The sequence below is a fragment of the Chelonia mydas genome, chromosome 20 (genome assembly GCF_015237465.2).
Source record: "Chelonia mydas isolate rCheMyd1 chromosome 20, rCheMyd1.pri.v2, whole genome shotgun sequence".
NCBI classification, from domain to species: Eukaryota; Metazoa; Chordata; order Testudines; family Cheloniidae; genus Chelonia; species Chelonia mydas.
Window position 1 is genome coordinate 16,857,563 of NC_051260.2, and position 21,959 is coordinate 16,879,521.

The 21,959-nt window shown below is 55.1% G+C and overlaps 1 protein-coding gene across 1 annotated transcript; it reads right to left on the minus strand.

Moving 5' to 3' along the window:
• Positions 1-236: 236 nt before the first annotated feature.
• On the minus strand, positions 237-17,776 carry LOC102940248 (tetraspanin-1). The gene is made up of 8 exons (XM_037887995.2): positions 17,289-17,776; positions 13,095-13,161; positions 12,460-12,666; positions 5,784-5,858; positions 3,989-4,096; positions 3,264-3,404; positions 2,562-2,645; positions 237-1,226 (listed from the first exon to the last, which is right to left on the minus strand). Exons 1-8 carry the CDS (start codon positions 17,501-17,503, stop codon positions 1,170-1,172), a joined length of 954 nt encoding a protein of 317 aa, XP_037743923.1. The 5' UTR covers positions 17,504-17,776; the 3' UTR covers positions 237-1,169.
• Between the last annotated feature and the right edge of the window lie 4,183 nt (positions 17,777-21,959).

Here is a 21,959-nt window from a genome sequence, read left to right on the forward strand (position 1 = left end):
AAAAACCATCTTCCTTTTAGAAATTAACAAGACAATTAAATTCTAGAAGGATAAGAGTCACCCCTTGGGAGTTTAGGATCGTGTGCTGTCCATAATCCCAGGGATGAATTTCATTCCAAAATGAGTAAAGGAAATCTTTTTTTCCCTCCACAACCCAGCTTTGCTCTTCCCTGAACCCCGTCACTTTCAAACAGCCACTTGCAATAGCCAAGGTAACAACATCTGCATAGAAAGATCATGGGTATTTAATTTATACAAATTACAAGACATTGGCAGAAAAAACATTGCCGGGGGCAGAAAACCAATGACACACTGTTGACTTGATCTTTTTCGAACACACACAAGGGGGGGGGGGAAAAGGGACATGAAATATTTCATTAGAATTCAAGTTCATGATGTGCTATATCACTAAAAGTGCATCGTTTAAGTGTTTCTCAGATTGCTGGGCATGTTTAAAGCTGTGGTGAGCACAGAGGGATGACTGGAATTTGTAATTATTCCCCCAAGTCTCTGCTTTCATTAAAAGAGGGGATGGTGGAGCCAGTCTCGAGCTGTTACGGCTGCAAAGAGAACCCTCAACATGTGAAGTAACCGATGCAGTGACATCTGTCTGAGTTTGCAGAGAGCCTGAATCAGTCACTCTGAAAGGAGGGACCTGCCCTTTTCATTGCAGCTCAGACGCAATGAGAGTACGTTAAAATGTCACCATGGCTCACTGTGTCACAGCTCAAAGCATGTGACAAATGAAAGGAAGTAGTGTACGAGCTACGTAAATGATCCTCAGTCAGTGCATGTTTTGGGTAGGGTCTACAATAACATGTGGTAGGGGGCATGTTGGTTTCATTCTCCGCTTTTAGATGTTTAGATTGCCACCTTTAAGCTAATTTCTTGTTGAGCACACAAGAAAAACAGGTCAGATCAAATTTATCATTGAAACATACACAAAAAATGGCATGGAAAAGATGCCATCTCCATTTTCACATAGTCGCATTGGCGTCGTATCCATCTGATTGCTTAGTGCTATTACAGATTAACAGGAAATATTAGTGATTAGTTATTAATAGGAAAAGTTAGGTTTCTCTCGCAGTAAACATCAGGAAGATGCACAGGCAGGAGGAGTTATGGACGGCAGGAGAGGCATTTTGTCTTTCTGGTGGAAATCTTGTTTTTCAGGAGTTCGTACCGATCTGACAATACAGAACCAGGGAAACGGCCATAGCCGCCAGCTAGGAAACAAGAAAACAAAGAGGGAAACAGTTACAAAGAGTTCATAGATTTTAAGATCATAATAGGCCAGGGGTGGCCAACCTGTGGCTCCGGAGCCGCGTGCGGCTCTTCAGAAGTTAATATGCGGCTCCTTGTCTAGGCCCCGACTCCGGGGCTGGAGCTACAGGTGCCAACTTTCCAATGTGCCAGGGGGCGCTCACTGCTCAATCCCTGGCTCCGCCACAGGCCCTGCCCCCACTTCACCCCTTCCCGCCCCCTCCCCTGAGCCTGCCCTGATCTCGCTCCTCCCCCCCTGCCTCCTGCACCCCACGAAACAGCTGATCAGCTGAGGGAGGGGGAGGCGCTGACCAGCGGGGGGCTGCCGGTGGGCGGGAGGTGCTGGGAGCAGGGGGAAGGGAGCTGATGCGGGGCTGCTGGCGTATGACTGTGGCTCTTTGGCAATGTACATTGGTAAATTCTGGCTCCTTCTCAGGCTCAGATTGGCCACCCCTGTAATAAATCATTAGAACTTCTAGTCTGACATCCTGTATAACAGGCCAGAGAATTACCCCTGTCTGCACTGCATTGTAAACCCGGGTCTGCAGGACCTGGACTTGTGAACTCGTTTCCACGCCCGCACTTGAGTGTCTAAGCTGGGTTTACAATTGTTAGACCCGGCTCTCACAGCCGAGCTGATGCGTCCACACTGCGCTACGCTGACCTTCTGACTCAGGTATGTGGCTTGAGCTGTGTCCACACTGCAAAGTGACAGGACTCAGACCAGAGTCTCAGCAGGACTCGGGCTCAGAACCACCCCCCTTAGCAGGGTGCTGGGACCCGGCCGTCAGCAGTTGCTGACCTGAGTCACACTGATGTGTGCTTGGATGGAAGCAAGGTTTGGGCTCAAACCTGAGTCAGAGCTCAGTGTGCAGTGTGAACATACTGCCAGTAAGGCATTTCTCCAGCCCTCGAATCATAGATCATGGGAGTGGCCCACAAGCTATTATAGCCATTCGCTCCTGGTGTGACGCTGAGTGTTGTTTAAACTCTGCTCCCCTAACAGCTATTCCAATACCTCTCACTCCTATCCCGCAATATCCCCGGCTTCTCAACATCACGCCTGAGCTCTGACACTGCCAAACTGTTCAGGCCAAGGTGCCGAGGGGCACGATCCAAGGAAAGATAACTGCCCCCCATTTTACAGGTGGGGAAACTGAGGCATGGAGCAGGGGCGACTGGGGCTGGGGGAAGTGACTTGCCAGGGATTGCCCAGCAAGGCAGTAGCAGAGCCAGGAACTGAATGAAGTTCTCATGAGTCCTAGACCACAAGTATGCCATGAAAGCTTAAAGCGTACCTCGAGCACACCGATTCCTAATGCCACCCCACCAACGATCCTCCCGTTCCTGCTCAGGAAGGTCTGGAACTCCTGCAAGCAGCCCTGGGAGGGGAAAGAGAATCACAGATGCAACAGCAGGCCAGTGATGGGGCCGGTGCGTCTCATCTCGGCACTAATGACAGTCTGTCCCCACAATGGCCCATAGCGGCTCGTTAACTGGGGATGTGATTGTAATATCAAACCTAGGGCCGGAGTCTCTGTTGGTGTGAAAAACCAATGGCAGTTCCACAACCTGTCCCTGGGAAAGTTTCTTCTTAGGCCAGGCCTTATACTAGACAGGGTTGACTGATAGAGCTATGCAGCTCTATCAGCAAACCCTCCGAGTGGAGATGCAGCATCTACCGGCGGAAGAGTTCAGAGAGGTGACCAAAGAGCAAGCCAGGCAATTCCTTCATCTTGGAATCTCAATCCAACCAGTTTCCCCAGGAGCAACTCTGCCTCAGGAACTGGCTAATCAGAGCCCGAGGCAGACAGCAAACTCTACCCAGAGACTTGCTAACCCAAAACTAAGAACACAGAATTTCTTCCCAAGACTGAAAACTTGCTCAGAACACTAAAAAATAAGAAGAATTTGGAAGACTGTGTATGTCAGCGCCACATTCACTAACAACTCATAGCCTGTCTCCTATGGCAAATACCTTGCTATGGTCTTTTCCTTACCTTCTTGGTGCTGTCCAGTTCAGACTCCAGGCACTCCCGCTTGGGCGGCAGGCAGCAGCCTGCGGGATAAGTCTGGCTGTGCGTTTGGTAGAAGTAGGAGCTGTTGAAATCCTTGTAGTTGTTGAAGCCACAGCACTTCAGCTAGAACGAGAACGCCAGTTGGTTTACAGCCACAGCCACGTTTTAGATTCACGTCCAGGACGGTTTGACGGGGGGGAGGATGTGGCCGTTTAAGAAGGCAGTGTTGTAAAAACCTTGCCCTGCCCTGTAAGTGAATCACATAGGCCTAATCGCTAACGGAAGTGGGTGGCTTTGCATTTAAAGTGCTTTGCTGGGACGCAGGAGATCTACATTCAATTTCTAGAGTCCCTAGGCAAGATTCTGTGCCTCAGTTTCCCCCATCTGGAAAATGCAGCTAATGATCCTTCCAGCTCCCCAGTGGGCCAGCTTAGACTATCCAGAGCACAAAAGCCCTCCAGCCGGACCCCTAGGAGTGATGTAAGAGCTGCCTCTGCAGGTGCTTAACTTCAAGCATGTGCTCAAGTCCCACTGGAGGCAAGTTAGATGTGTGCTAATGTGCTTTGCTGAATCTGGGCCTTCCAGCATGAAGATTCCCCCCTCCCCCGCCCCCCACACACTGCTGGGGGAATTCCCCTTGCCCCCCATGCATCAGCTGGCCAAATCCATCTCTTCCAGAGGGAATGCCGAAATGCGCCACTGCTCACCTCCTTCATGGTTGTGTCCCAAATTGCAGTCAAGTCGTCCTGCCTCCCGTAATCCTCTCGTAAGGTTTTCACAGCCCAGGTTTTCAAGTGCTCAATGAATATATCAGCCTGGAACCCAGAGACACACACAGATTGGCACCTTGTCTTGTCTTTCGGGAGCTGTTTGGTTTTTCCTTTATTGAGCTTAGCAGACAAATGAAACAACCCCCCAGTGCAACAAGCCAGGCATTTAAATGACTGCACCAGCTCTTGGGAGACACATGGCAGATCTAGTGTTTTATGCCTTTATCTTCTATTTGTTTAACCCAGGGACGGCCAGCCTGGATCAGACCAATGGTCCATCTAACGCAATATCCCATCTCTGACAGTGGTCAAAGTCACATCCTTCAGAGGAAGGTATACGATTAATTTCCTTTCCAGGACCCTTTATTTGCATTAACTATCACAACTCTACTTCTAGTACGTATGTAATCTTCCAACCTCTCTCTGAATTTTGCTATGTTCTCAGCCTAAGCACCATCCAGCGGCAGTGAGTTCCACAGATGAATAGCATGTTGTGTGAAAAAATATTTCTGTCAATCAACCCTGAGGTTGACACCTTTCAGTTCCAGTCAGCGTCCCCTTGATCTTGTGCTTTGAGAGGGGTTTTAAATGTTGACCCAGAGAAAGTTATGAGGATTGGAGTTGGACAAATTGTTATTATTTTGGGGGGGGGCAAAATGCTTGTTGGCCAAAAATGCAGGTTTAGTTGAATTTTCTGCATAGTTTCAGCCAAAAAAAAGGGGGAGGGGTTTCTCCTAAACAGTCAAAACATTTCATTTCTAAATTTAGTTAGATTTAACGAAAAATCCCAAACAAACCCCAAAAGGGTAAAAAGAAACCACCGAGAAACTAAACAAACCCAGGGATGTTAGAGGGGGTGGGATCTGAGTTACGACAGAGAATTCTTTCCTGGGTATCTGGCTGGTGAATCTTGCCCACATGCTCAGGGTTCAGCTGATCGCCATATTTGGGGTCGGGAAGGAATTTTCCTCCAGGGCAGATTGGATGAGGCCCTGGGGGGTTTTCGCCTTCCTCTGCAGTGTGGGGCGCGGGTCACTTGCTAGAGGATTCTCTGCCCCGTGAAGTCTTTAAACCACGATTTGAGGACTTCAATAGCTCAGATATAGGTGAGAGGTTTATTGCAGGAGTGGGCGGGTGAGATTCTGTGGCCTGCGTGGTGCAGGAGGTCGGACTAGACAATCATAATGGTCCCGTCTGACCTTAGTGTCTATGAATCTATAACAATTTTTTTTTCAGTTTTTCATTTTGGTAAGAAAAAAAATGAAAGTTTGGGGTCAACCTGAAATATTTTTAAAAACAATTCCAGTTCAGCCACTGAACCAAATACTCAGTCGCTCACTCAGCTGTCTCTAGGCTCTAGGCATTGTTATTTACACTGTTATTTACAACATCTAGGGAGACAAGCCTAGGCCAGGGCCCCGGGGGTTCTGCAGGAGAGAACCCAGGAATCCTGACTCCCATGACTTTCCACCTCCCTTAGCAGCATCCCCCTAGGTCCTGTTTTAAGAGGCGGAGGAGAGCCGTCAAACAGCTCCCAGGCAGTGGGGCTCTGACTCGGACACCAGAAGCCGGGAGTGGAAGACAGTGGTGGCTCACTGAACGGCTCTGTTCCCTACACTCCCCTGATGCTCTGGTACAGGGCAGTGGTGGAGACAGGATCCTGGGCCGGATGGACTCTGGTCTGACCCAGGCCTGCAGCTCGAATGTTCTCAAAGCCCAGCCTTGAACTTACCATGGAAGAGAAGGCGAGGACTACGACAGCCCCCGTGACCTCAGCGATGAAGAGAATCAGGATAATGACAAAGAACTGGAGACAGAGAGAGACTGAGATCAAAAGCCGCCCGTACCGGCACAGAGACCTTTGCAGGAGCCATCCCTGGGGGCTGGAGAAAAGGGTCCACTGGCGAGAGCTGCTACTCCTGCCAGTACCAGGTGTGGCAGCTCCAGGCGGTCACGGTCAGAAATAGGCCAACACGGCCAAGGGCCAGATTTGGGTATTTAGGCACCTGAAGATGCAGAGCCAATGGGAATTAGGCACCCAACTCACAGAGGCACCTTTTACATTCCAGGAAGCGCCTGTTTTATTAAAGGGCTCGTCAGTGCGGCTGACAAAGGTCTAACAAGGTCCAGCAGCTGGAAGTCGAAGCTAGACTCATTCAGGCTGGAAATAAGGGGCACGTGATTAACCGGGAGGGTAATTAACCATTCAAACAAGTTTCAAAGGGCTAAGGCAGCTTCTCCCTCGCTGGCGGTGTTCAAATCAAGACAGGATGTTTTTCTAAAAGATCTGCTCTCACTTAAACAGGAATTGAGCTGGGAAGGGTCGATCGGCCTGTGTTATACAGGAGGTCAGGCTGAGGGATCACAATGGTCCCTTCTGGCTTTAGCATCTAGGAATCTGCTTCTGAACTACCTTGTAAATCTGGCTTCCAGCCCCTAGGGAGACAATGAGTTGTTCGGTGTTAGCTACAGAGGGACCGACTTTTGGATAGTCTTAGAAGAATCTGAGCTCAGAGCTAGCTGGGAAATTATATTTTTCCCCTGGAAATTTTGTCAAAATTTTGTACATTTTCATCAAATGTTTCTTAGAAATATTTCAGGTTTTCATCCACCTCCTTCCCACAAAAAGTTCTGGTATTTTTCTATCAAAACCTGAAATTTCTCAAAGCCACAAAATGCCGTTGCTGAAAACCAGTTCTCTCTCCCCCCACTGGTTTTCAGGGGTTGGGTATTTTTGGCAGAAACCTGAACATTTCCAACAACAGTGGGAATTTTGGGGGTGAAAATGTCCAAAAAAACCTTTAGAGGGAAATTTTCCCACTTCCTAACCTGGAGAGATGGCAGGGGTGGGGCAGAGCTGGTGGATGAACTGGAAAAATCATTTTGTGGGAAATATCTCACACGTTTCCACGGTGGGACTCAAACCCAGGCCTGCCAAGCGATCAGCCACCACCTCCTCGTGCTGTCATAGCTTGCCTGCCTGCCCGTCCGCAATCCACAGAGGGTGCACGCCATGGGACGGTCTGCCCCGGGAGAGCCAGCTGGCCATTGGTTTAACAATCCCTGATTGGCTCCTTGATCCTCCATAAGCCCCTGAGCATCCCAGGAGGCGCCCAGAGGATAACAGTGTGACCAGCTGCCATGACCGCGCTGCTTCTCTGCCTCTGAACAACCGGCACTGACGTTGGCTCTGACCTGTCTCCCGCTCGACCCCGGAACCCCAGTGCTGACCCTGATACCTGACGCTGACCTTGGCCTGGACTCCATCTCTGGCTCTGCCCCTCGGCTTGACTCAAGACTCAGACCCTGGGTTTGCCGTTCAGCTTCTCTGACCCCGGGCTTTGGTTCCTGGCTCCTGTCCCTCCTCCTTCCTACCGTCACCCAGGATTCTGACAAAGGTTCAAAACGGAACCGGTTTTGCAGAAGTTGCCATGACCTGCTGTGACGAAGTGGGACTGTTCTTAACGTTTCCTCTGAATAGTGTGGGGGTGCCTCAGTTTCCCCTATGCAGTTCTTAAGTATCTAGGGGGTGGGGTAAGGGTGTATGATCCTTGCAGAGCCCTAGAGGGCAGGTGTGTGCAGGGGTCTGGACACAGAGAATGGCCGACACCCTGTTTCCTGGCCACTGATGGCCTGGCCCTTCCCCCCTGCAAGGTGAGAGCTAAAGGGTTGGAGAACAAAGGAATCAGGTGACCTCCTGGCCCGGGAAAGGAACAAAGCCCAGAGGAGGAGGGGCTGGAGGGACTTTCAGTTTGGGGCTGGCTGGGACATGGAGTGAAGGGCAGACGTGGTTGTCTGGCTCACTGCCCCCCAAAATGGACCCGGCTGAGGGGTCCTGTTCTCTGCACCTACAAGCTCTGTTTTAGACCATGTTCCTGTCATCTAATAAACCTCTGTTTTACTGGCCGACTGAGAGTCAAGTCTGACTGCGAAGTTGGGGGGCAGGACCCTCTGGCTTCCCCAGGAGCCCTGTCTGAGCGGACTCGCTGGGGGAAGCGCACGGAGGGGCAGAGGATGCTGAATGCTCCGAGGTCAGACCCAGGAAGGTGGAAGCTGTGTGAGCTGTGTGTCCTGAAGACAGGCTGCTCACAGAAAGGCGACTGCCCCAGAGTCCTGACTGGCTTCATGGGGAGCAGTTCCAGAGCATCGCCCGGGGACTCCGTGACAACTGGTGTTAGCGGTGGGATGTACTGCACCCCGTGGATGGCGCTTCCTGCAGTAAGTGACTGGGGAGCAGTAAAACGAAGGGGGATTGACGAGGACCAGGCGTGCTGAAGGCTCAGAGAGGAGCGGTTTCAGGGGGCGGTAAACTCCTGGGAGTGTGTGACCAGCAAGAAGGACTGTGCAGTAATGGGGTCCCCCTGGGGACTGCAGTGAGCAGGCTCAGGGGTGGAGGAGCCTGCGGCTTGGCCCTGGGAGAGAGAAGGACTTTTGCAGTAACAGGGTTCCCCTGGGGATTGCAGCGAGCAGTCCAAGGGGCGGAGGAGTCTGCGGCTCGACCCTGGCAAAGAGGTGGTGACCTCGAAAAAGCTGGCATACTTGGGGTTCTTCCTGGAAACCGTGGGGAGCTGAGAGCACACAGGCCTGTGAGTCCACAACAACTTGGGAAGAGCGGAGTGACGGCCTGTCACCGTCTCCTTAAGAAGGACATTGTAACCCTGTGCAGAAAGAGAGGGTTGAGCATTGGAAAGTTCACCAAGGCACAGTTAATCGTGCAGCTGGAGGAAGAGGACCGCTCTAGGAACAGATTCCTGACCCAAATGGGGCTATCGCAGGATCTGGGAGCAGCTGGAGTGGTAGCCAGGCATCGCCAAGACTCCTGTCCCCGACCAGACGGGGGTCTTCACGATCGGGTTCCCCATCGGGGGATCGGAGATGCATGGGTTGGAGCTGAGTCCGAGAGAGCAAGAGGACTGCGAGAGACAGCGAGAGCCCGGGAAAGAGCTGCAGAAGCAGCAGCAGCATGAACTGGCGGTGGGGGAGCGGAGAGGCCTAAGGGACCTCCCCGGGGTGAGTGGGGATAGACCCCGGGGGGCCAGTTCCGCAGGGAACCTCGAGACTAAATTGCTGCCCCTGGTTAAGGAGTGGGGGGATGTGGATGTCCACCTCACTGCCTTTGAGCAGGCTGGAGATCTGAACCAGGGGGACCCTGCGGAAAAGCCCCGGTGTCTAGCTCCCTCGCTGGGTCCCAAGGCCGTAGACTCCGTCAGCCAGATGGATGGGGAGGTGGACGGGCTCCCACTCCTGGTCCCAACCTATATGTCTGTGTGGAGTTTCCTGGGGTCGGGCCCCTCGGACCCCCAGGGGGAGCGGAAGGTGATGGTCAATGGGGAGACATTCCTGGGGTGGCGAGATCCTGGGACAGAGAGAACTGTTGTCAGGCCCTGGGTGGTGCAGCCTCAGATGCTGAGGGGCTGTGTGAGCTGGGTAAGGGTCCCAGGGATGAAGCCCCTCGCCCTGCCTACTGCCCAGATCCCTGTGCAGACCCAGGAGGGGTGGGGCTGGCTGGTCGTTGGGGTTCTCCAGGACACCAGCTGCGAGACCCTGTTGTGGGGTGACTGTGTCTCTTTGGGACAGGATCCAGACCCTGCTCCTGTAACTGCCAAGGGTTTGAATTTGAATCCAGGGAACCAATCGGTGGAGAGGGAAATGGTCAGTGAAAATGCAGATGACCTGGCTGGCAGCCGGGAGGAGCGGCTAGGCTCAGGCTACCTGCCTGCCTGTAACCAGACCCCTGGGGCTGGGTGGGACAGAGAGATGCTCCCTGCCCCCTTGCACACTGGAGAAGGGGCTCACGCAGGCTCTGATGCAGTGAGGAAAGCAGCGAGCTCGCTGCCTACCCTCACTGGGACAGCAAGGGCAGCGCTGAGCAAGGGGGAAGATAAGACCCCAGCTGAGTGGGGGGAGACACAGGCAGGGCAGGGGATCTGTGGGGAGTGGCAAGGTGTTGGTAAGGAAAGTCTGGATGAGCCTAGGCAGCCTTGTGAGCCGATGGCTGTGTCTAGTCAGCAGGGTGGGAAGGCGAGGAGAGTGGAAGATGAGTGTCCCTGGACCTTACCTGTTAGCTGGGTGGAGAATTGGGACAGGGAAGGAAATGTGCCTGTGTCTGTCAGGGGTATTGACTTGCCTATGGAGGGAGCTACCCTGATCTCCAAGCAGTTGTCTGTGACCAGCCTTGTGTGCTGGGACAAGGGGAATGAGATCGCAAGCTGGGTGTCTAGGAAAGGAGAAAGTGTGTCCGGCTCTTCTTTGTCTGTGGAGCAGACAGAAGGGGCCTTTCAGCCTGTGATGGTTGAGGATAGTGCAGTTGTCTCAGAGTTGGTTCTGGATTCAGCTAAAGCCCAGGAAGGGAAGGGTCCTAAGTTTGGGTCTGCTCGGGAGAATAGCCCTGTAACTAGGTCGCACCCAGTTAGTGTCTATGTAAAATCCCAGAGACCAGACAATTCTGGTGCTTGTATTTTGCCTGTTGCTAGTGTTTTGTTGGGAAAGGGTGTCGCAACTCTGTCTAATCAGGGTGAGATCCTAGCCAGGGCACAAGGAGAGCATGAAGGTGTGTGATTGTGTTACCTACTGAGGGTGTGGAAACCTGTAGCAAGAAGGAAAAGATTCCTGAACTTGTGTGTGGCAAAGGGAAGGAGAATGCTTCTGACCTTTTCTCTAGGAAGTCTGTCAGTTTGCCTGAAAGGGGATTGTGTAGGAATCCGCTGGATGGGCCAGAGGTAATTCTGGATGTAAGGGAGACCCAGAAAGAGTCTGTTGTTGCTCAGGAAAGTGTTCCTCTAGAGCAAGCCCTAGGTAAAGAGGGTAAGGGCAGAATTTCTGTGAGGGGTGAATTGTTGCATAGAAAAGCCCTAGGGAAAGGAATCCTCATGGAGTCTTTGCAAGCAGTTTACTGCCACTGAAGGGTGTGAAAGTGATTTAATCAAGACAGTTTCAGTTCCTAACAGCCAGAAATTTTCTGTTGTGAATGGATCCACTGACTTTCCTGTTGAAAGATCCAGTGTGGAGAGCCTTGAGAAGGTCTCAGATGAAGTGAAAGCTGTTAAGAAAGTTAAACCGTCCTATAACCAAGTGGCTGTGTTTGGCCAGCTTGATGGGGAGAAGACCCAATCCCAGTTTGACCCCCTGGGGTTTTGGGGTGGCCAAAGGGCACGGGCCGCATAAACCTTCCCACATGCGGCCTGTGAGTGCTATCGACCACCCCCGACCTAAGGGAGGGCGTGAAACTGGAAGGGCCTGGTGTAACTCCTACCAAGGAATGGGAGAGATGCTGGGGCATCCATGGGAACGTTGGTGGCTTCGAACTTCCCCAGGTCACTGGCTAAAGTGACCCCGCTCAGTTCGATCTCGAAGGGGGGAGAGATGTGACGAAGTGGGACTGTTCTTAACGTTTCCTCTGAATAGTGTGGGGGTGCCTCAGTTTCCCCCTATGCAGTTCTTAAGTATCTAGGGGGTGGGGTAAGGGTGTATGATCCTTGCAGAGCCCTAGAGGGCAGGTGTGTGCAGGGGTCTGGACACAGAGAATGGCCGACACCCTGTTTCCTGGCCACTGATGGCCTGGGCCCTTCCCCCCTGCAAGGTGAGAGCTAAAGAGTTGGAGAACAAAGGAATCAGGTGACCTCCTGGCCCGGGAAAGGAACAAAGCCCAGAGGAGGAGGGGCTGGAGGGACTTTCAGTTTGGGGCTGGCTGGGACATGGAGTGAAGGGCAGACGTGGTTGTCTGGCTCACTGCCCCCCAAAATGGACCCGGCTGAGGGGTCCTGTTCTCTGCACCTACAAGCTCTGTTTTAGACCATGTTCCTGTCATCTAATAAACCTCTGTTTTACTGGCCGACTGAGAGTCAAGTCTGACTGCGAAGTTGGGGGGCAGGACCCTCTGGCTTCCCCAGGAGCCCTGTCTGAGCGGACTCGCTGGGGGAAGCGCACGGAGGGGCAGAGGATGCTGAATGCTCCGAGGTCAGACCCAGGAAGGTGGAAGCTGTGTGAGCTGTGTGTCCTGAAGACAGGCTGCTCACAGAAAGGCGACTGCCCCAGAGTCCTGACTGGCTTCATGGGGAGCAGTTCCAGAGCATCGCCCGGGGACTCCGTGACACCTGCATCCCCATCGTAGGTAGGGGAAACTGAGGCACACAGCGGTGCGGTCCCCAGGGTCACTCCGGGAGTCTGGGGCAAAGCCAGAATCTGAAACAAAATGTCCTGTGTCCTAGCCAAGCCCCTTAACGATCCCTCTAGCCAGGAGCACTTCGACTCTGCGCAAAGGTAGGTCTGGCCGCTATCCCCACTGCGTACTGGGGAGAATGAAGCACAGAGGGGAGGCAGCTGGCCTGAGGTCCTGGAGACTCCTGGATCCCAGCCCAGTGCTCTGTCCGTTAGCCCCCAACCCTTCCCCGTGGTGCTGCAGCCCCTACCAGCAGCAGCATGCACTTGCTCTCCTTCATGGCCCCGCAGCAGCCCAGAAAGCCCATGAGCAGCAGGAAGGTGCCGACAGCGATGCACAGGTACCCCACGTTGATCAGTTGCATCAGCTGGGGTGCAGCGGCCCCCAGAATCTGCACGAAGGAGCCTCCATCCACCTTCATCCAGATGCCGATGCCCAGCACGGCCAGCCCACCCAGCTGCGGGAGAGAGGAGAGAGGCTGGTAAGCAGCGAGCGGCCTCCCTTCATTCCTCACCATGGGAATCATAGAATCATAGAATATCAGGGTTGGAAGGGACCTCAGGAGGTCATCTAGTCCAACCCCCTGCTCAAAGCAGGACCAATCCTCAACTAAATCATCCCAGCCAGGGCTTTGTCAAGCCTGACCTTAAAAATATCTAAGGAAGGAGATTCCACCACCTCCCTAGGTAACGCATTCCAGTGCTTCACCTCCCTCCTAGTGAAAAAGTTTTCCCTAAAGGGCCCTACGGGGCCACATTCTGCGCAAGGCTCCTTTCTCCGGCGCACTGCAGCTCCCAGGGTTACCCCCAGCCTGCAGGGCCTTCTCCTCTCCTTCCACACGGGATCAGAGCCCCCAGCCCGCCAGCTGCAGCTTTGCCTACTCACAAATATAATGCCATTGAACACAAACATCATCATCTTCAGGAATGAGAAGCAGCCCATCTTCCAGCACCTACATGGAGAGGAGAAGGGGGCAGTAAAGACGTGGGGTTCAGCATGGCCCCGCTCAGTCAGGATGGGGGGCTGTGCAGCGCCCGGCACTACAGGGCCCCCCCCGACTCGGTGTGAATCTCTAGGAACTACCATAATACACACAATAAATAAGGTGATAGCTCCGACCCTGCAAAGCCTTCTCAGGCCCAGACTTGTCCAAACTGTCTGAGATAAGAAGTGTGATGTAGAGGGGTGAAGCAGACCACGCAGGGGACAGAGAGGATGTGGGTGTTTTCCACTGTTTACAGTGTTGCCAACTCTCACTATATTTGGGCTTTTTCTTAAAGTCCCAGCCACTGGAGTCAGGTGATCTTATGAGACTAAGTTTTCATTTAAAGAAAAAAAGAAAAGAAAAATAAAGCAACTTTCTAGCTCTCCCAGCTGCAGAGAGAAGCTTGTAGATGTGATCCCCAAAGACTCAACAAATAGAAGGCATAGAAACAGATCCCCAGAAAATTGATTTAAAAAAAAACAGCTCATGATTTATGAAAGGCCACAGTGACGGTTTCTGAACGGTCAGGGCTAGCAGCGTTCCAGACACTGATATGAAATAACTTCCCCACCCAGCCAGGTTGCAGTGTAGCTCACACCTTGTTTGAAGCTTCCAATTTATAAGGCATCTATAAAAGATGAAAACCTGGCAGTTAGACGTTTTCATAAATAGTCCATCAATTGTCAAACCACTGATCTCGCTTATAACCAGGGCTTATAACTGTCTCGAACATCATCCCCCGAGGATCTTACCTACTGCCAGCAAGAGCCTCCCGGAGCTCAAGCCCTTTAGCTAAACAAAGCAGAGGGTGACGGGTGCCTCGATCACAGTCTGTAAGTACCTACATGGGGACAAATATCTGACCATAGGGGGCTCTTCGATCTAGCAGCCAAAAAAGGTCTAACAAAAGCCAATGGCTGGAAGTTGAAGCTAGACCAATTCTGACTGGCAATAAAGTGCAAATTTGTACCGGTGAGAGTAATTACACACCAGACCAGCTTCCCATGGATCCTGGTGGATTGTAAGCATTGGCAGTTTTTAAATCAAGATGGGTGTTTGTCTCAGGTCTGAACGGATTGAGGGAATCCCCAGGGCCTGTGTTCTCCAGGAGGTCAGACCAGAAGATCACAATGGTCCTTTCTGGCCTGGGGATCTAGGAAGCTGTGAACACGGATCACATGAGCTGCTCATGTCTGTAATAGGCTCAGAACGTTGGTGCATCATGTGTTAACCTTTTGCAAACCACTGAATGCGCAACCGCGGTAAAAAGCAGAGAGGGATTCACTTTCCCCACGGAGCAGGAGTAAAGTACCATAAAGGCGGTTGCTAGGTTTTAAAGCCAGAAGGGACCGTTGAGAACAATACCTCACTCTTACATATCTTTTTCCATCGTAGATTGCAAAGCACTCCTCAAAAGGAGGCCACTCTCATTAGCTCCATTATGCAGCTGGGGAAACTGAGGCAGGAAGTGACAGGCCAGGTGCTGAGTGGGTAATAGAACCTCAGTCTGCAGAGTGCTGGTCCATGCTCCCTCTGACCTCCTCTGGCACTGACTCCTAGAAACTCATTGAACAATGCCTGCATCAAGCCCGTCACATCCCGCTGAGCTAGATTTGGAAGGACGTCCGATCTTGACTGACAGCGGGCATGTGATGGAGAATCTGCCCTGGCCCTGGGGCGACTGCTCCAATGGTTAATTCCCCTCACGGTTCAAAATCTGCCCTTTCTTTCCCATCTGAATTGTCCAGTTTTGGCTCCAGCCGCGGGGTCTCGTTCGGCCATGATGGGAGAGCTGTCTGCTCTCGGGCCTTTCCTCCTGCCGTGGCTCCTTGGCACTGGGTCAAGTCACGGGGTGCCCCGTGCTGGGGCCAGCAAGGACCATTGCTCTGTAGCTCCTCACTGCTTCAGGAGCTGGGCTGGTTCCCAAGCGGTGCCTTCCCCGAAATGTGGAAGCTATAAAAGAGGCAGCTGGGCCTGGATAAGCAAGTCACTGAGCCAGGAAAAGGGGGTGGGGAGATCTCAGGGTGACGCGTCTCAGTGAATCCGCGGCTAGTTCAGTGGTGCTCGGCCTTCCCTCCCATCTAGCCCCGAAGACTCTGCACAACCTGTTGGGGGTCGTGCCACCCCAGCCCACGCTCTAGATACTGGAAGGGGGTGAGTCAGGGTGAGCCTAGGAACAGGGGCTGCTGAGCCTTGCAGACTCATCACATCTAATATCCACTCAGCGCACTGCTCCCGCGCGGGACTGACCGGATCAGACTGGAGCAGGGCCTCGCCCGTCTCCCAGCAGCAATGGGACAACCTGCCCTGCGGCTACAGGCTCCCCCCTGCACCTCCTCCCTCCACCACTGCTCCCTAAGGCCACCTCCCTGCACCTCCTCCCTGCACCGCCGCTCCCTAAGGCCACCTCTGCAGCATCGTCTCCTAGCCCCTTGTTTCCCTGCAGCTGAAGCTGTTGCCTAGCAGCAGCCAATGGGCTGGGATCTGCCTGCACCCCTTTATCCTGGGGGTTCCACGAACAGCAGCCTCCCACTAGGAGAGCTCGGGGGCCTCAGGGTGGGGCCCTGAAACCTGTCCAGCAGGGAATCCAAAGGGTTCAGCCCGACTCCCTGTTCAGAAGGGCTCAGCCAGGAGGCACCTTCCTTGTGCTGTGTGTGGTCTGCAGGGCTGGGATTGCAGGGGGCTGCGGGCTGGAGTTGAGGGGCAGCAGCAGAGCCATGTGGGTGCTGATGGCTGGTGCTGAAGCTCCATCTGCAGCTGGAGCCCGGTGCCCTGCTGTCGAGATCCGGGTTCAAAGCAGGCAAAGAAACGCAGGCAAGTCACGCCTGCCCTGTGCCTCAGTTTCCCCATCTGTGAAATGGGGGTAACCCTCACTTGGTGGTGGGGTACGGATAAATCCATTGTCCACATTGCTAGAGAGTCAGGATTGAGGGGCACCAGCAGAGCTGGGGGGAGCCCAGGGCTGGGATGGGATAGCAGGGGCTGCAGGTCGGGATTGAGGGGCACCGGCAGAGCTGGGGGGGAGCCCAGGGCGGGGATGGGATAGCAGGGGCTGCAGGTCGGGATTGAGGGGCACCGGCAGAGCTGGGAGGAGCCCAGGGCTGGGATGGGATAGCAGGGGCTGCAGGTCGGGATTGAGGGGCACCGGCAGAGCTGGGGGGAGCCCAGGGCTGGGATGGGATAGCAGGGGCTGCAGGTCGGGATTGAGGGGCACCGGCAGAGCTGGGGGGGAGCCCAGGGCGGGGATGGGGTAGCAGGGGCTGCAGGTCGGGATTGAGGGGCACCGGCAGAGCTGGGGGGAGCCCAGGGCTGGGATGGGATAGCAGGGGCTGCAGGTCGGGATTGAGGGGCACCGGCAGAGCTGGGAGGAGCCCAGGGCTGGGATGGGATAGCAGGGGCTGCAGGTCGGGATTGAGGGGCACCGGCAGAGCTGGGGGGAGCCCAGGGCTGGGATGGGATAGCAGGGGCTGCAGGTCGGGATTGAGGGGCACCGACAGAGCTGGGGGGAACCCAGGGCGGGGATGGGATAGCAGGGGCTGCAGGTCGGGATTGAGGGGCACCGGCAGAGCTGGGGGGAACCCAGGGCGGGGATGGGATAGCAGGGGCTGCAGGTCGGGATTGAGGGGCACCGGCAGAGCTGGGGGGAGCCCAGGGCGGGGATGGGCTAGCAGGGGCTGCAGGTCGGGATTGAGGGCACCGGCAGAGCTGGGGGGGAGCCCAGGGCGGGGATGGGATAGCAGGGGCTGCAGGTCGGGATTGAGGGGCACCGGCAGAGCTGGGGGGGAGCCCAGGGCTGGGATGGGATAGCAGGGGCTGCAGGTGGGGATTGAGGGGCACCGGCAGAGCTGCGTGTTGGGAACTACACATCTATGACAGAAGACTACAGAGACCCAGCCTTTTAGCAAACTGGGTCAGATTTCAGGTTTGCGAGTTGCACTTTTGCAACAAGCCTGAATCTCCCGGGGCCAAATCCTCGGCTGGCGTAAGATGGGCACGACTCCGTTGATTTCCCCAGAGCGACAGCAAAGGGCCTGGCCTCCTTTGGCTATACATGCAAGAGAAATGCGGATATTGGACACGCAAAAAGCTCTTACCTCTTGGAGGGGTGGCTGGGAAGTTTGCTCTGTGTGTGTGCGTGCGGGGTGCGTGTGTGTGCGCGGGTGAGTTCGTGTGTGCAGGTGAGTGTCCTGATGTGTGTGCGGGCGAGTGTGTGTGGGTGCGGGTGAGTCTGCTGAGGTGTGTGCCGGTGGGTGTCTCCTTTCCACAGGGTGTGTATGCGGGTGAGCGTGTGGGGGGTGTGGGTGTGCATGTGCCGGTGTGTGTCTCCTTTCCACAGGGTGTGTATGCGGGTGAGTGTGCGGGGGGTGCGGGTGCCGGTGTGTGTCTCCTTTCCACAGGGTGTGTATGCGGGTGAGTGTGCGGGGGGTGCGGGTGTGCCGGTGTGTGTCTCCTGTCCACAGGGTGTGGCTCCCCACCTGCCACACAACAGCGAGCCGCGGCTCCGGGGTTTGATCTCCGCTCTCTGCGCTGGAGTTGCGCCTGCTTCTGGGACTTCATTGCCCTCCCCACCTGCGCCCGCCTGAACTCCCAGCCGGGCAGGGGGAGGGGAATACGTGCAACGGGCTTGTACACTCGCAGCTTTAACGCTTCGCTTCCCGAGGCGAGGGCAGAGCTGTCTGCGGCGCTCTGGGCCCGGGGGAACGTGGGATGCAGTTCCCTCGAGCCCTCGGGGAGCGCAGGCATTCAGGGGAGGTTACCCTGAGTCAGGGGGACTTGGGAAGAGGAGCTTTGGAAAATCCCACCTGTTATGATCTGTGTTATGATAACACCGCTAGGACCTGGCTGAGATCGGGGCTCCATGGTGCCAGGCGCTGCCTAGACCCCGACTGAGATCGGGGTCCTGTTGTGCCAGGCGCTGCCCAGACCCTGACCGAGATAAGGGCCCCATTGTGCCGGGCGTTGCACAGACTCTGACCGTGATCAGAGCCCCCTTGTGCCGGGTGCTGCCCAGACTCCGACCCAGACCAGGGCCCCGTCGCGCTGGGCGCTGTGCAGCCACAGAGAGAGAGGCAGCCCCTGCTCTGAAGAGCTCACAGTCTGAAGAGACAAAAGGTGGGAGAAAGGATTATTCTTCCCACTTTACAGACGGGGAAACTGAGGCCCAGATAGGGTAAGGCAGTAGTTTTAAAAGGTGACTCATGACTGTGGGATTGCTCATCTGGAGACCTGTCAAAGGGCCTGAATTTCATTTCAGTGCAGTAAAGGAATCTACCTACGTACCCAGAGAGACAAGGGGGGTGAGGACCTTCTACTGGACCAACTGCTGTTGGTCAAAGAGACACGCACACCCACACCCCCACACCCCCCACACACTCACCCGCATACACACCCTGTGGAAAGGAGACACACACCGGCACATGCACACCCGCACACCCACACCCCCCGCACACTCACCCGCATACACACCCTCTGGAAAGGAGACACACACCGGCACACACCTCAGCAGACTCACCCACACACACTCGCCCGCACACACATCAGGACACTCACCAGCTACACAGAGCTCTTCTTCAGATAGATCTGTCTATCTCCATTCACCCCCTCCGTCTGCCTGTCTGTCTATCCCCATACACCCCCTCCGTCTGCCTGTCTATCTGAACATGCATCACTGTCGTGTCTGGGGCTGGATCCTGGCCCGCTGTGAATCAGAGCAGCGCTATTGATTGAATTGGCATGAGGCTGATTTACCCCAGTAGGGGATCAGGCCCCCAGAACACAACCAGACCCGGCCATAATGTTGTTGCTGCCCTGTCCTGTGTTCTCTTGCATCCACTGGGCTCTTGGTTTAACAAGAACATTCAAAGCCAGAGTTGTAAATGAAGGCAATAGGAAGGGTTATAAAGCCTGATGCTTCAGGGCCTGAGCAGACCTTTGGCGGGGAGCGGTCAGGAAGGAGCTGTCCCCGCTGGCTGGATGTCCCATCTCTGCCTTCTGCAGCAGGGTGTCTCGGAGCAGTTGTTCCTGGCCCCGCTCAGAGACGGGCCCCTGCTCTGACTGTGCAGCTGAAACAGCTCCGGGAAGCCTGTAAACATTGGCCTGAATCAGGGCAGAGGCCTCTGCAGCTGTCAGCGACTGCAGGGCTCAGGAGGGACGGATGTGGGGCCGCTGCTCGCTGGAGCGGGGGAAAATCTCACCCCAAGCTTGGCAAACACACCCCGGCGGTTCATGCGGCTGTTCTGCAAAGCCTCACTAGAGGGCGATGTTTCTCCATCTCCCCGCCCGGCTCGGGCCAGGGCCTTGGAAAGCCAGTGCCCTGCGGAGGGAGGTCGGCAGGGGCCTCGCTGTACCCCAGTGCACCGCTGTGCGTTACCCCCCCCCCCGCCATCCCAGCCCCATTTGCCCCTTGTCGTGGCTCGGTTACAGGGCCCGTCCGTGCCTGGCCAGCCCAACAGCCACCTCCATTCTCGGGGCCAGCCCGGGCCAGGTCCCGCTGGCTGACTGGCCCACCTGTGATCTAGCCAGAGCTCCTGGAGAGCCCAGGCCGTCCCGTTGCACCCAGGTGCCCCTGTGCTGGGCCCAGCCGCTTGCGTTCGGCTAAAGCATCTTCCAGGCGGGCAGCGAGGCTGGATGGGAAGCCACGGGGAGCCAGAGAATCCACCACTTCTCTGGGGAGTTTCCCCCCACAGCCCCCTCAGTGCTTACTCCCCCCCCCCGCCCCCCGTTAAACTTTGTGCCTTATTTCCAGCTGGATTGTGTCTGTCTTCAGCCGCCAATATCCCACCAACAAGAGAATTAGGGTCCCCCCCCATTCAGCACTGTGGATCAGATTTATTGGGCCAGATCCTCAGCTGGTGTCAATCCGTGGGGCTCGGGCGATTGACACCTGCTCAGGATCTGGCCCCGGGTTAATAGAAATAATTTCAGGATTGGGGGAAAAAAAAGTTTGAAAAGAGCTTTTGGTTTGGCTGGAGAATCCGCCCGCCTGCAGCTGCCCGGGGTCCCAAAGGAACGTCTCCTGTCATGATCCTTTGTCTGAAGCAGCTGGCCCTGGCCGAGACGGGACACCGGGCTCGATGGGCCCCCCCGGGCTGAGCCACTGTAACTAACCCTGTTGGTAGCTAATTCAATCTGCTCTGTGCAAATGTTCGTTCCTATTGTAATCGAATCTAAGGCAAGCTAATTTGATCCCATCTGATCTATAGGTCTGCCTGTTTCTGTTTCTAATTGAATCTTACCCCATCTGTAGAGAGGGAATGAATAAACCAGGGCAATTATCGACTGGTCCACCCCCTGTCCTCCAGCCCCAGCTTCTGGCAGTCAGAGGTTTAGGGACACCCTGAGCATGGGGCTGTGTGCCTGCCCACCCTGGCTAAGAGCCACCGATGGACCTGCCCTCTATGAACTTCTCTGGTTCTTTTCTGAACCCAGTTATACTTTTGGCCTTCACAACATCCCCTGGCGAGGAGTTCCACAGGCTGACTGAGCGTTGTGTGAAGAAATGTTTCCTTCTGTTTGGTTGAAACCTGCTGATCACTAATTTCACTGGGTGACCCCCTGGTTCTTGGGTTATGCGAAGGGGTAAATAACACTTCCCTAGTCACTTTCTCCACCCCGGGCATGATCGTACAGACCTCTCTCAGATCCCTCCTTAGTCGTCTCTGTTCCAAGCTGAACCGTTCCAGCCTTTGTAATCGCCTCACACAGCAGCTGTTCCACCCCCCCCATCACCCCCCCAGCACTCACTGCTTAGGGCACCCACAGCTGTTCCACCCCCCCCATCACCCCCCCCCATCACTTGTTGCCCTTCACGGCACTTTTCCCCGTTCTAATATATCTAGTTTGAGCTGGTGTGACCAGAGCTGCGGGCCGCATTCGAGATGCTGGGTGACCTTGGGCACATCCCCTGCCTTCTGTGTGCCTCAGTTTCCCCTCCCGCCCTTTGTCTCTTTAGACTGTGAGCTAATTGGGGCAGGGGCTGTCTCTCAATGTCTGTCAGTGCAGCACACTGCACAGGGGGGCGGTGATCTCGGATGGGGTCTGGGCAGTGCCGGCCCCCTGCACTATCCTACTGTACAGCTGATAATAGGCCGACCCACCAGCCCCACAGAATAAATGACACCCAGCCCCACTCCTTGCACAGGAGGGCGAGGAGTCGGATCTCCCGAAAGTGGGGGGGAGGGACTCCCTGTAGGGTCATTGGTATTTCTATAGGGGAAAGGGCCCCGGGCAGGAGGAGTCTCCGTCTTGATGGGATGTCTCCAGGGGAAAAGGTCTCTCTGCCTTTACAGCTGCATTTCTGTAGGGGATGCTGCTGTTTATAGGTGTCTTTTATAAAAGCACTGTTTATACGGGGGGGGGTCTCACTGGAGGGGGAAAGTCTGTCTATAGGTGCCCTATAAGGGCCTGTGTAGGGGAAGGGTCTCTCTCTGAGGGCTCTCTGTGGGGGAAGTGGTCTCTCTACGGAGTTCGTTACGGGACCTCTCAGTCGTTAGGGCGCATTTCTGTAGGGGATTCTGCCTATAGCTCTCTGCTCACAAGGGCTGCGTCTATACAGGGCTCTCCCGCAAGGTGGAGAGGGGAAGCGTCCATAGGGGGTCTCTAGGGGTCTCGCTATAGGGTTTCCCGGGGGGGGTCTCCGCCCGGGGCAGGGCTGTCTCCGGGCGCTCTATAGGGTCTCCATAGGGGACGCTGCCCCTACAGGGCTCCGGCCGGCAGGTGGCGGCGCGGTCCCGGCGGCCGGACCCGGAAGGTGCCGCCCCCGGCTC

Coding starts and splice junctions, on each gene's coding strand:
- LOC102940248 (XM_037887995.2), bottom strand. CDS start 17,503: ATGCACACCCACACCCCCCACACGCTCACCCGCATACACACCCTGTGG. Junction 13,162..17,288: donor CCCAGCCACCCCTCCAAGAG/GTAAGAGCTTTT, acceptor CTCTCCATGTAG/GTGCTGGAAGATGGGCTGCT. Junction 1,227..2,561: donor TAGGAATCGGTGTGCTCGAG/GTACGCTTTAAG, acceptor CTTGTTTCCTAG/CTGGCGGCTATGGCCGTTTC.